At 35.0% G+C, this 12,997-nt stretch overlaps 3 protein-coding genes across 5 annotated transcripts; 2 read left to right on the forward strand and 1 right to left on the reverse strand.

Moving 5' to 3' along the window:
- Window positions 1–542: 542 nt before the first annotated feature.
- Window positions 543–2,728, forward strand: LOC111015116 (tropinone reductase homolog). The gene is made up of 5 exons (XM_022290040.2): window positions 543–718; window positions 805–1,012; window positions 1,142–1,358; window positions 1,450–1,556; window positions 2,387–2,728. Exons 1-5 carry the CDS (start codon window positions 630–632, stop codon window positions 2,558–2,560), a joined length of 795 nt encoding a protein of 264 aa, XP_022145732.1. The 5' UTR covers window positions 543–629; the 3' UTR covers window positions 2,561–2,728.
- A 1,080-nt stretch (window positions 2,729–3,808) lies between these two features.
- On the forward strand, window positions 3,809–5,287 carry LOC111015115 (tropinone reductase homolog). 2 transcript variants are annotated; one of them, XM_022290038.2, is made up of 4 exons: window positions 3,809–4,269; window positions 4,350–4,566; window positions 4,635–4,798; window positions 4,895–5,287. In XM_022290038.2, exons 1-4 carry the CDS (start codon window positions 3,973–3,975, stop codon window positions 5,084–5,086), a joined length of 870 nt encoding a protein of 289 aa, XP_022145730.1. In that variant the 5' UTR covers window positions 3,809–3,972; the 3' UTR covers window positions 5,087–5,287. The 2 variants fall into 2 exon arrangements, with proteins under 2 accessions (XP_022145730.1, XP_022145731.1); XM_022290039.2 differs by having other exon boundaries at window positions 3,814–4,269; window positions 4,686–4,798.
- A 580-nt stretch (window positions 5,288–5,867) lies between these two features.
- Window positions 5,868–10,587, reverse strand: LOC111015106 (transcription factor LHW). Of its 2 annotated transcripts, XM_022290029.2 has the most exons (11): window positions 10,382–10,587; window positions 9,630–10,145; window positions 9,337–9,543; window positions 8,859–8,952; window positions 8,720–8,761; window positions 8,464–8,523; window positions 7,090–8,235; window positions 6,890–6,994; window positions 6,631–6,783; window positions 6,426–6,551; window positions 5,868–6,343 (listed from the first exon to the last, which is right to left on the reverse strand). In XM_022290029.2, exons 2-11 carry the CDS (start codon window positions 9,725–9,727, stop codon window positions 6,254–6,256), a joined length of 2,121 nt encoding a protein of 706 aa, XP_022145721.1. In that variant the 5' UTR covers window positions 9,728–10,145; window positions 10,382–10,587; the 3' UTR covers window positions 5,868–6,253. The 2 variants fall into 2 exon arrangements, with proteins under 2 accessions (XP_022145721.1, XP_087980746.1); XM_088124620.1 differs by lacking the exon at window positions 10,382–10,587 and having other exon boundaries at window positions 9,630–10,344.
- Window positions 10,588–12,997: the final 2,410 nt, after the last annotated feature.

Here is a 12,997-nt window from a genome sequence, read left to right on the forward strand (position 1 = left end):
TCATGTCTTTAGGGAAGACAAAAATTTCCGCAGGGTCAGGTCCCAAAAATAGGAAATGCATGTCCCGACCCCATCCTCGATTCTATTTTTTAAATAATTAATATATATTTATTACACTTTTTTAATACGTACATTCTAAAAATAATTAAAAACAATTATAAAACCGATAATTTTTCTCGAGAACATCTCTCGGACCCAAGAACGAGGTGGAAATGGAGACTCCAAATTTTCACGAGCAAACTCACATATCTCTACTCTACATAAAATTTTCTCTCTCTAATATGTATTTTCAATTTTCTAACTTTTTTAAAAAAAAACTAAAAATGATTATCAAATATATTTTAGTTTTGTGAAAAAAAAAAACAAAAAAGGATATATATATGGTTTTTGTTTTTTAAAAATAGAAAATCAAAAATCAAAAACAAAAAACAAGAAAAACGAAAAATCAAAAACTAAAATGGTAATAATTTAATGGATTGTTATCAAATTAGTAACAATTAAGTGAACTTTAATATTTAATAATATAAATAGAGATAGAGAGAGCAAGTAGCAACCACATCACAATCTCGCATTTGTTTTCCCAAATGGATCTCTGAAAGCAGCGAGATCCAAAATCCAAAATCGCCCCAATGGCGGCGGCGGAGCCAAGTTCCACAAATCAAAGATGGTCTCTCAACGGCTTCACCGCCCTCGTCACCGGCGGCACCAGAGGCATCGGGTTAATAACCTCCCCACGCTTCTTTCAATCTTCTTCTCTTCACTTTCTTCAATAATTCTCAACAATTTTTGAACTTTTGCCTTCAGATACGCCATAGTTGAAGAGCTCGCTTCTCTGGGGGCAGCCGTACACACGTGTTCCCGAAACCAAACAGAGCTCGACCAGAGACTCAAAGAATGGCACCAAAAGGGCTTCAAAATCAGCGGCTCGGTCTGCGATCTCACTTCAACGTCCCAGCGAGAGCAGCTAATTGAAGCCGTCTCCTCCATCTTCAACGGAAACCTCAACATTCTCGTAATTATGATCTCTCTCTCTCTCTCTCTCTCTCTCTCTCTCTCTCTCTCTCACTCCCAATACCAAAAAACACCCAAAATTTCCCAATTTCTGAAGCAAAAAAATGGTGGGTTTTGTTTTGTTTTGAAGGTGAATAACGCGGGGACAGTGACAATGAAAGCAGCAACGGAGCACACGAGAGAAGATTATGGGAGTGTGATGAGCACCAATTTTGAGGGGCCTTATAATCTCTGCCAAATTGCACACCCAATCTTGAAGGCATCTGGGCGTGCGAGTATTGTGTTTGTTTCCTCCGTTGCGGGACTCACCGCTTTGCCCAGATTATCAATCTATGCAGCATCTAAAGGTGTGGATTTTGTTTTGTTTTATTAATTCATCCCTGTTTGTTTCTCGGGAAAAATTAGTGGAAATTTCAAGAAATTTTCATTTCACTGTAGGGGCAATTAACCAACTTACGAAGAACTTGGCGTGCGAATGGGCCAAGGATAATATTCGCGTCAATACTGTGGCTCCCTGGGCCGTCAGGACCACAATTTATAAACCGGTACTCTTCGCTTTAAATATATGTTCTGTTTTAGACTCTCCTTTCGGTGTTTTTTATGAATAATATTTAGTATAAAACTTAAATGCCTACTGTCCGTGGGCATTTAAATTTACACATTTACATATTTAAGTATTTACATAGTTGATTAACATCCCTACAAAAAATGGTGATGGGTAGAAATATACCTTCTTTTAAGAAATGTAGGTGGGAATATGCCTATGCCTACTTACTAATAAATTTTATCATAATATTTAGATACCAATTTATTTTTTGAAAAAGCTGAATTATATTTTCCCTCTCTTCCCGCGTCATTTCTTTAACTATATGGCTAAAGCACCTAAATATTATTATTTTTATTATTATTATATACCAGGTTTTAATTTTTTTTAGTACAACATGTGGAGATAGCAACTCGAACTTAGATATTTTAGTCGGAAATACATATCTTTATGTCGTTAAATTATGCTCATGTTGACACATTTAAATATAATCTTATAGAGTTTTTAAATATTTAAATTCACTGAATTTATAATTGCATAATACTTAATTTGCATAAATTTAGAGAAAGAATTAAATTATTTAAAAATAATAATAATAATCGTGCTTATTTCTTAGAAATTTGGATGATTGAAATAGAAAATTCTCTCTAAAACAGATCATTTTTTCTCAAATTTCTTGTCAATTTTCATGTAAATTATCAAAACTTAAAGAACCTAAATGAAGTCTTTTAAATAGTAGAGATTAAATTAAAAAAAAAAAAAGAAGTGCTGAAATATTAGAATAAAGAAACTATTGGTGGACTGCATTTGCAATTTGGGTGTTGGGAGCAGGATGCGGCGGTTTCGGAGGATTTTGGTCGGCTGATCGGGCGGACGCCGGCGGGTCGAATTGGAGAGGCGAATGAGATATCTTCAGTGGTGGCGTTTCTGTGCCTTCCGGCAGCTTCCTACGTCACTGGCCAGATCATTTGTGTTGATGGTGGCTACACAGCCGGTGGCTGCTAGCAAAATATCATTTCCGTGGTGTAACATTGTTTTATTTTTTTTTTTACTATTAATCATGAAGTCATTTTTATTTTATTTTAGTTCTTAAACTTTATTCTTAGAGAATTATGAATGGTTAAATTTTAGTGGATCATTTCAATATCAATTATCTTGCCATTTTACGTCAAATGATTTGGATAGCCCACCTACTTTCGGAACATTTGCTCCTTGTTGGGTTCTGGTTGGAGTCCATCTGCATACTATTTTTATTTCTAAGTACACTCCCTTTTTATATTACGTAGTTTAGCTATTTTTAATCATCACATAAATCTTCTCCTCCTACCTGAAGAAATTATGTCTCAGAAAAAACTATGTTATATCGATATGGCCCCAGCCAGAACTCCCTAGAGTATTTGTTTTCTAGTCATCCGTCAATGGTATACATATACTCATTCTGAAGGGGGAAAATTTGTGTCTTGTTTCTATTTTTATTTTGTTCAATTAGTTTATTATCATATCTAATTAATAATTTTAATGACATGTACTAATTAGAACTAAAATTGAAAGTTAAAGGTAATTGACATTTTCTAAAATGACTAAACTAAGAATAATAAAGCCCAAAAAGCTATCAGTGTTAAAAGCAGGGTTGGCTCGAAATACACTTAGCTACGTTTTGATTAGTAGGAATTTGACTAGTTATTAAGAATACATGATAGAGAAGAAGAAGATCACACAATTTTTTTTTATGAAATAGAAACAGATTCTATTGTAGTTTGTAATATGATTTTGAATCACTCTCGATCTAATGCCATCATCCAACCATTATTGAGGAAAATCACACAGCTGATGGATCTTGGAATGTTTCGATTAAACATATCTATAGAGAGACCAATTACTCTGCTGGTTAGCTATCAGAGCCTATCAACGCCGTTTTAGGGTCCATATTTGTGAAAATCCTCTTAGAGGATTATATTCATTATTGATGATAGATTTATCTGGGGCATGATGCCCTGTTTAGCCATGGTGTAGTTTTATTTCTGGGCAATTGTCCCTTCGTCCTCCCAAAAAAAAGAAGTCAATTTTAATAATGATTAGTTGAAATAATAATTGGTAAGTAATATTTGAGTTTGCTCGCCACGTTTGAGTATAGTTCAACAACTCCGACTAAAAAAAGCTGCGAGTTGAAATCACCGCACACACATGTTATTCAATCATATCTTTTAATGGCGTTGAATATGAATTAAATATCAAGAGGCTTCTTAGAGAAACAAACAAATGAATCAAGAGGGGGAAAAAAAAGAAAAAAAAAATTGTAAAAAAGTAATGAGACATATCTGAGAAGAGAAGGCACATGAATCACGTTGCTGCACACGAGTAAGATCCATTAGCGATGCTGTAATTAATTAGCGGCGTTGAATCAGAACGAACAGCAGATGGCGGAAGCAGAGCAGCGGAGCAGAGGCCAAAGATGGTCTCTGAAGGGGATGACCGCTCTCGTTACCGGCGGAACCCGCGGCATTGGGCGGGCCACGGTGGAAGAACTAGCGGCGTTCGGGGCCGTGGTTCACACGTGCTCTCGAAGCCAGCAAGATCTTGACCAATGCCTCAAAGAATGGCAAGAAATGGGGTTCGAAGTCACCGGATCTGTGTGCGATGTGCACATCAGAGAACAAAGGGAGAAGCTTATGGAAACCGTCTCCTCTCTCTTCAATGCCACACTCAACATTCTGGTGAAACCAAAAACATGCTCATAAATCCCAAAATCTGTTCGTGATTTGATTTTGGATGAGAGTATTTTTGTACTTTGCAGGTGAATAATGCAGGGACTATGGTGATCAAGAGCGCAGCAGAAATTACAGAGGCAGAGCTTTCGAGGGTAATGAGTACAAATTTCGAGGCCTCCTTCCATTTTTGCCAACTTGCACATCCGCTGCTCAAAGCTTCTGGCTATGGAAGCATTGTCTTCATCTCCTCTGTTTCAGGCTTGATGTCCCTTCCATTATCTACTGCCTATGCTGCATCCAAAGGTAACACATTTCACACTTTTTTTTTTTTTTTGGGAATTGACATTTTTGTACCACGTTTTGGACTTTAGGATTCTTTGTTACAAAGGGAGTTTCTCATAAGGGATTGTTTGTTAAGGAAGGTGCCATAAATCAAATCACGAAGAACTTGGCTTGTGAATGGGCAAAGGATAACATCAGAGCAAACGCAGTGGCTCCATGGATCATAAAAACTCGCTTTGTGGAACCTCCCTCTGTAAAATTTCAACTTTTCTTTTTGGATCTCTTTCGAATTTAATTGAACAAATTATATTATTGCTGATTTTTGTTTGTTTGTTTGTTTTGGTGACAGGATAATCCGGTACATGTTGAAACAATGAAGTACATGCTATCTGTGACACCTCTGAAACGAGGTGGAGAGCCACATGAAGTGTCATCGTTGGTGGCGTTTCTTTGTCTTCCAGCTGCGTCTTACATCACTGGCCAAGTTATTTGTGTTGACGGTGGCCATACTGTGAAGGCTTTCCCCTTCCCTGATCTTTGAAATTCTCCCAAGTTTAAGTTCTCTTTTTCACACTAGGGCATCTATTTATTCATGTTTGGTTGAAAATCTGGGAACATATCTTATCAATATTTATAGGTTCTATTTATTTCAACACTAATGTTATATACGAATTTAGGTGGAATATGTGGTGCCTCTACTAATTCCTTAGCGGTGAATACAAATAATTTATTCTTTTGCTAATTGGTTGTACAAGGCAAACTAGGTTTGAGTCTCGATAGCGATAGCATTTATGTTGTAATAGATGTATTAAATTTCCTCTCTTTTTTAATATGCCGGAATTACGTCTCATTTTGAAGCCCCAATTAAGCACGATTCTATAAATAGAGACTGAATTAATTTCAAAAAGAGAGACGACCCATGAGACTAACCTCTCTACTTTCTTTTTACTATGAAATTTTTTCAATTTCTCTTAAAAATTTTCCACGAAAAAATATTTACGTAGAGTAGTTTATGTTAGTTTTAACTCTTAATGTAATTTATCCAAATAAGATAGATGATGAAGGTGCTAAATTTATACCAACCTTGATGGATATACATAATTGCATCTATTTATTCTTTATCACCAATAATTTATTTTCTAAAAATAAAGTTTGAAGCCTAAATATATTCATGTTATAATTGTACGGATCAGTGAGACAATGTTTCTATTGTATAAAACCTTTTAGGTAAAATCAAAACCATAAGTGATTTTACTCAAAGTGAATAATATCATATCATTGTGGAGATATACGTAGAGTGTTATAAAATTAATAAAATGGCATCATGAAGTCAAAATTAATATTATAAAATGGCCCAAGTTTTTACACTCCAAACTTAGAATCGGAATCCTTCCTCCTTTTAAGGTATGAGAATTCAAAACCAAAGTGACCAACTCTTTTCGTACCTAGACTGTTGATGGGAAAGAATCAACAGTTTGTTGGCAAACGAAAAATATCATACAGGTGAAAATCTTATATATACATATGGTATATACAAATTTCAGCTCCATATATGTATGCAGGCATGTTTCAAAGCTTCGGTGTGATCAAATTGTGCTTATCAACTATATTACTAGGAAAACATCACATAATCAACCAACATATGAATTACAAATCTCACTCTTGGTCAGTGTCTTCGTATCTTCTAGACATTATTTAAGATGATGGCTCAAATCCTGCTTGAGATGGGGTTTCGTTTGCGCTGGAGAAGATGCATTAGAGGCCAGAAGATATCCATTCTATGAAAGCCCCTCGGAGCCTGTGGGAAGGTCAACAAAAAGCTTCAATATGATATTTTACTTCTTGATAATTTGAACAGAATAGAAGTACAAACCGCATACCTCGACGATAAAATGAGCCCAGGAGTTGTTTGAATGGCGTTCAATCACACCCTTCAATATTGTTATTTCCAAATTTCGGATTATTTGAGCAATCTCTAGGAAGAGTCCCATGTCATTGCATAGCATCTAAAAGATGATGGTATCTAGTGTTAGATTGCGCGCTGGCAGTTTCGGAGAAAAGAGTAAAAAGGTAATAAATAAGAACCTTGATAAGCATGTGTCCCTGGTATTCTAGATCTTCTACAACGATGGGGCAAACTTGGGGATCACTGCCAATTTCAAACGCCCAAGTCCAACTAGCCCCATTTTGCCGAAAATCCTCGTTATCGAGAGCAGTGTGATTCTCGGAATCAGAATCCTGAAAGAGCATTCCAATGCATTTTTAGAGCACAAGCAAGAAACTAAATTCAAGCTAAAAAGGCATTTACTTTGATGTACAGCACAACCCTTTAATTTTCATATACCTCCTGTTGGGCGGCTAGTTGCTTCAGTTTGTCAGCTTGGTCAGTTACACGTTGTAAGTACAACATGTGCTTTATTGTTTTCTCTAAGAGACCATCAATGCTACACTGTTTACCATTAGACAACCAAGCAAACTTAGTGAGAAGGGAAAAGAAACCAACGAAATGTCAATTGGCATACTACAGCAGTTCTTAACATCCACCTTAGCGCCATTTGGGACAATTTGCCGCAACTCTTTGATACGATCCTGGATCAATTGTCTATCCCTTGGTCTTTGTCTTGGACTAGAAGCAACTTTGGTCCGACGGCTAGAATTGGAACTTTTCATCCCTTTCCTCTGTTGAGCGATGTCACAGTCATTTTTTTCCCGTTTGTTTATAACTAGAGAGTTTGATGTTGACAAACTGGTATAATGTTTTCGGTCTATTTCAGTCACTGTAGATTCAGGAAAGATCCAAGGGGCTGGATCATCCACCACCATAGCTCTTGATTCAGACTGACTACAGTTTTCAGCAAAAAGACCTGATTTTCCTACTGTGGGAGTCATTCTAGCATTGATTGTGCTATTTGAAAAAGTATCATCAGAATTATCAAATGCAGTTAGCATAGCTTCCAAGAGATGTTCAATATCACCTTCGTTGAAATCTCTACTGCACATCAAACTTGAGGTTGTGTCCTTGATTGAGCCAGATGAATCATATGAGAACTCATTAGTCTGTTTCTGAGCAAAAAATGCTGGTCCAAGTGCTTCATGTAATTCACAGTCGTCACGAAAGCTAAAGAAATTATCTGCCGTGCCATATTCTTTCTTCGTCACAAGATTATGTCCAAATACGTTGTCGGCTGAGTAAGAGTGAACACTATGGGGGTTCCCTTCAAACAAGCCATCATGATTTCTCAATTGAGTGGAAGCAGGTAGCAGCGATTCCGGAGAGAATAAATCAGAAAATTCCACTTCACTAGCTCTAATTGATTGATAAAGCAGAGCAAACGGTTCTTCAAGATTAGCCGCTTGCATATCACATTTATGTTCTTTTCCACTGTGAAAGGTTTCAGGTCTAATTCTTCTAGATACTGTTAATACATCTTGGGTAGCTGAAAAAGAAATTGATGTTGACAATGGTGGCTTAACATCTTCAGTAGCCCCATGGGTTTCAATTTCAAGCAAATTAGTAGTAATGTTTGTTTGCTCATTCAAGATCTCAGAGAGACTATGTGAGAAAACTGACGCACAGAGAGGAGGCCAAACACCCTTGTCTGAAGCAACAATTGCAGCATTTCCATCAACAAAGTGAATGGGACTGAATTTGTCTTTGATATAAGCAACCGCGGATAGGTTTTCAGAAACCTGAGATTTAATAGGACAGGAAGGCCAAGTATGAGATGACTAGTCGAGCAATTTAAATACTAAACTCAAGCACATGTTAAAAATCGGAGGGGAATCATTTGCAGCTAAATGATAAATCCATTGTTTTTTATCAAATGATTATACTCATCAGAGTTCTAAACTATCAGTAGAATAAACATTGAAAAGAATGGAACTTTTGACGCGCACCAAAATTCAAAAAATACTCACCGTTTGCAATGAGCCAAGCTGCAACACTCCAAAAGGAAGAACAGGCACCAGTAGAATAGTCTGCAAATGAAAACTGGATCGTTTAGTTGAAAGCAATAACATGTGTTTCATGCAAATAAAGAACTATCGAAATGTGAAAGCATGGATAATGCAAGCTAGAGCAGTTGTATTTGTAATTCTCAATAATATGTTGTACAATTATGAATTTTCAAATGCACCTACGGGTGGACATGAGGTGGCATCAAAATTATATTACCTTGATACCAGATGCATATTGAATTAGCCATTCGGTAGGACCCTGCAGCATAAACACATTAAATTATGTTATGCCCCATTTTTGGAAAACTAAAACAGGTTTACTTCTCATTTTACAACCAAAGTGAATTCACACGCACCTCATATATGGAATCAGAGAATACATCGCTGGCAAAAATATTTTCAAGGAAAATCCAACTATGATTTCCAGAACTTGCCACGCTACCCACAGTTCTGATGCAAAGTTTGAAGAAGGTAAAAATTAGGCATGTAATCTATAATATTTGAGGCATCGCATGTGAAAGAACAGTACATCTTAAGCACAATTAACTCACTAAAATAATTCTAAGAAATATGAAGGTTGCAAGGACTGATGGCAATGGACCCACAACTGCAAACAAAAGTCCATGGTAGCATGAGATGATAGCCATGGCAATAATGGAATCTGCATCAAGTCCTCAAAACCTTCATTTTAAGATTAAGCAATGAAAATACCAAAACAACGACCAGAACTAGCAAGTAAAATACCTATTTGTTAAGTTTCAGGCACATCAATTTTTGTAGGAGAAAGAGAGACAAAAAGTACTTGCAAGAAGGTGACAATAAATAGAAGTTTACCCCTCTCCCAGAACATATTGAAGGCATGACATATCAGCCACTGCTGGTCCAACTGAACAACTTCCAGAATCATCATTGTGAATATTTGTTCCATAGTATGAAGAAACATGTTCATCTCTTTCTCCAATCAACCTGTACTCTGTCATGCTTCCCATATGTTTCTCCGATTTTTGATAATTGCAATACCCATCTTCCCAAGCCAATATCCTGATGATAATCCAAGTTTTAAAATTAAACAAACTGCTGATGGAACTGAGCGAAAAAGAAATAGTACTAACAAGAGAGAAACTTACGGTGGACTTTGATACTTAATCTTCCAAAACACAGCATAAATCCAATGTGAATTGTTACAAAAGCTTTTCAACAGCTGGTGGAGAGCCGCAGTCTCCATCCGCTTGAGCGCTGACTCTTCAAGAGCACACAAATATGCAGAACAAATTCGAAACTAACCAAATATAGAATGAGCCAGGAAAAGCCTTCCCTAGCTGCCGCTGTAAGAGCCCCGGCCCGCCTGTTTTATTCTCAGACCCGCTCTTCGCTTAATTGGTGGCCCAGTTGAAGCTAGCAGCCATAATCCCATCGCTGAACAACACCACCACCACCCCCTCCCTCTACCAACCACCTGACCTAAGCACTATCAGAGATAACCAACTCTAATACAGTTAAAATCTACAAGAAGCAGGCTTCATTCACAATCTGGAATTCAATCTCCATCAGAAATGCAAACAAATGTTGTATTCCAATCGGCAAAAACAAAGAGTATCACTCTAAAACTGAAGTTTGAAATAGGATCGTCAACTTTCGGTGACCTGGATGGATCAGAAAACAAATGATGAGATTTATTCGTTGCCGAAAGAATTGTATGCTTCAAGTAGAACATAGAAATGAGCCCGAGTTTGCCATTTTGATTGATTTCGGCACATAAGCTTTGAGATTAGAGAAGAATTATCTACTTAATCCGCCCTCCCGTTTTCTCGGAAACCAAGCAACAGCAGAGAGAGAGAGAGAGAGAGAGAGAGAGAGAGAGAGAGAGAGAGAGAGTTACCAATAAGATGAAAACTAGGCTCCGAATCAGACAATTCCGGAATGTTCAAACTCGGTGGATTCCATGGCCGGTCTCTTTCTTTCAGCAGAGAAAATAGATAGATTTGGATGAGAAGATGGAACGGCCGAGTGGCAAATTGGCTTTTTCCAATTCACGCGCACTCTCTCTCTCTCTCTTCCACATCGGAGCAATCGCCTTTTTATATACTCCCACCTCCGCCACCGGTCACCGGTCGCCTCGTGCCCCCTCTATCTATCCGGATTCTGATGTTCTATCAATTTTGATTTTTGCAACTTCTTGAGTCCGGATGAAATGTCTGGCCCACACAATGTTCTACCGACCGTATAAAATTTTAACTTAAATATATATTATTCTATTCCCAAATCTCAATATATATATATAATTCCTACATTTTAGTTTTGTGTTCAATATTTGTCAATTAACTAATTTGACTTAATTGACAATATATTAAATTAACTTAATTATAATTGCTTCAACAAAATTATCCAAAAAATTTGAAGACTTTTCAAAGCGCACATAGCTCGAGAGTAATTGACATATATTTTGTGAGTTAGAATTAACAAAAATAATCATTTTTTAAAATTATTTTTAAAAGTTCTACATATTCTTTTAGTATTCAATTATATATTTGACTGTTCATACTTTCAAAATTTCCTTAAAACACAATGAATTGGATTATTCTTGTTGTATAATGTATACAAAATCTAGCAATCGAGTTAGTATAAATTTTTATCTTTTAGAAAATGTATAAAATTCACATGAAGATTTATATATGCTCACACTAATGCAAATAAAACAAGAAATAAACCACGTCACTGTAAAATTCAAGGGTTTCGTTTTATTTGAGTAAAATATTTTGTTAATGAAATTATTTATTATGTGTGTATAATGGCTCTATAGAATTATTTGCGAAGGGCGTTGAAAGTCTAAAAGATAGAGTAAGTGTTTTATTTTGGATGTATTGAGTCACCTTTCTTATCAATTGAATATCTTTCAATTGTCAAAATCTTACGATAATTGAAGTAATCAAATTACTAATCATACTTTATTTAGACTTTCAACAACTTTTTAGTAATCAAACAATGTCATCAAGACTTTTGAGATTCTAGTTGATCCTCAATATTGTATGAAACTTTCTATTTTAGTTTTTTATTACACAAAATTATTTTATAATGGTAGACCTGTATAGTCAATTATCAATAAAATTTTATTTATATTTTACATTTTCTAAATCAGAAGTTTATCTAACGCTCGCTTGAACATAGCTCAACGAATTAAATGCCTCGTAAAAGTCAAGTAGTGGAAAAGGTAAACCCTAGTATCTTGAGGCTTTACTAGAAAAGTTTGTGAGAGTTTTTATCATTTTGAAACAAAATCTTACAAAAAAAAAAAATGTAGTGTGATTTTTCTTTAAAAACTCTAAAAGATTCTACCAAAAATGGTTTAGAATTCAAGGTTTGATCTTATGAAATTTTCTGATTGGTTTGGAAACTTGATTCAAGAAAATCTACATTTTTAATACATATATCTTAGTCGGTCAAAGTGAGCGCAAGCAGATCTGAACACTAACGAATATAAAAAAAAAAAAAACACATATAGATCAAAAATTTAAAATGGTTAAAAAGTAAAAAAAATTCATCTAGCACTAAATTTTTTTATGCATTTCTATATGTCAAACAAAAGCACTTTTAAAATCTTAGTTTAATTTTAAAACTAAAAGAATTACTTTCCAAAATAAGTATGGCTTTTGAATATTGGCTCGAAACTTTAGAGTATGGAAAAAAAAGGATAAAGAAGATGCCCACTTTAAAATAATAATAATTACTATTGTTATTATTTTGTACCCTATACTTATTTATTATTATTATTATTATCTTTTTTATTTTATTTTGACTTGCATCATTGCAAGTAAATACAACCATCCAACAAGCAATTAAGATAATATTTTCAATCAACCTACTTTATAAAAAGTCTATAAAAATAGTATCCCATAGCTTTTCCTTGCCGCCTTCACCTAATTATCTTTACGTCATTCCATTAAATTAAATCATTATAATAATCAAATGCATATAGCTAGAAAAAGTACACGAAATATAAAAACATTGATTATGGTATAAAAATTGCCCTGAAAGGGTGATATAAATCACACGGAAAAAAAAAAGAAAGAGGAATTTGCATTTGATGCAAGAATTATTAATCAAATATTAATTTTTGTTGCGTTAAAAAAATTTACTTTTAGGTTTAAATTCTACTTCGCTAAACTCATTACATTTTAAAACCTTTTATTTTTACTATTGAATTTTGCATAAAATTTTGTTTTTTCTGTATTGTATTTTATTTTTAGAAATAATCTTATTTGACACTAAATGGAGCACATATATATTATAACACATGTGGCACCGACCTGTGAAGGGTCGTTTTAATTGAATATCTCAACAAAGAAAAGTCATAAATTAGAGATTGGAAATGGAATGATAGTGACGGGTCATTGTTGGATCCATTGAATTTCACAACTATGCTCCCATTATAACCGATTATACTTCTTTGGAACTCAAAAAAATATATTCTTTTTCCTTATGGAAATAATAACCCATT

The sequence above is a fragment of the Momordica charantia genome, assembly GCF_013281855.1.
Source record: "Momordica charantia cultivar OHB3-1 chromosome 5 unlocalized genomic scaffold, Mcharantia_2.0 BLBB01000005.1, whole genome shotgun sequence".
NCBI lineage: Eukaryota > Viridiplantae > Streptophyta > Magnoliopsida > Cucurbitales > Cucurbitaceae > Momordica > Momordica charantia.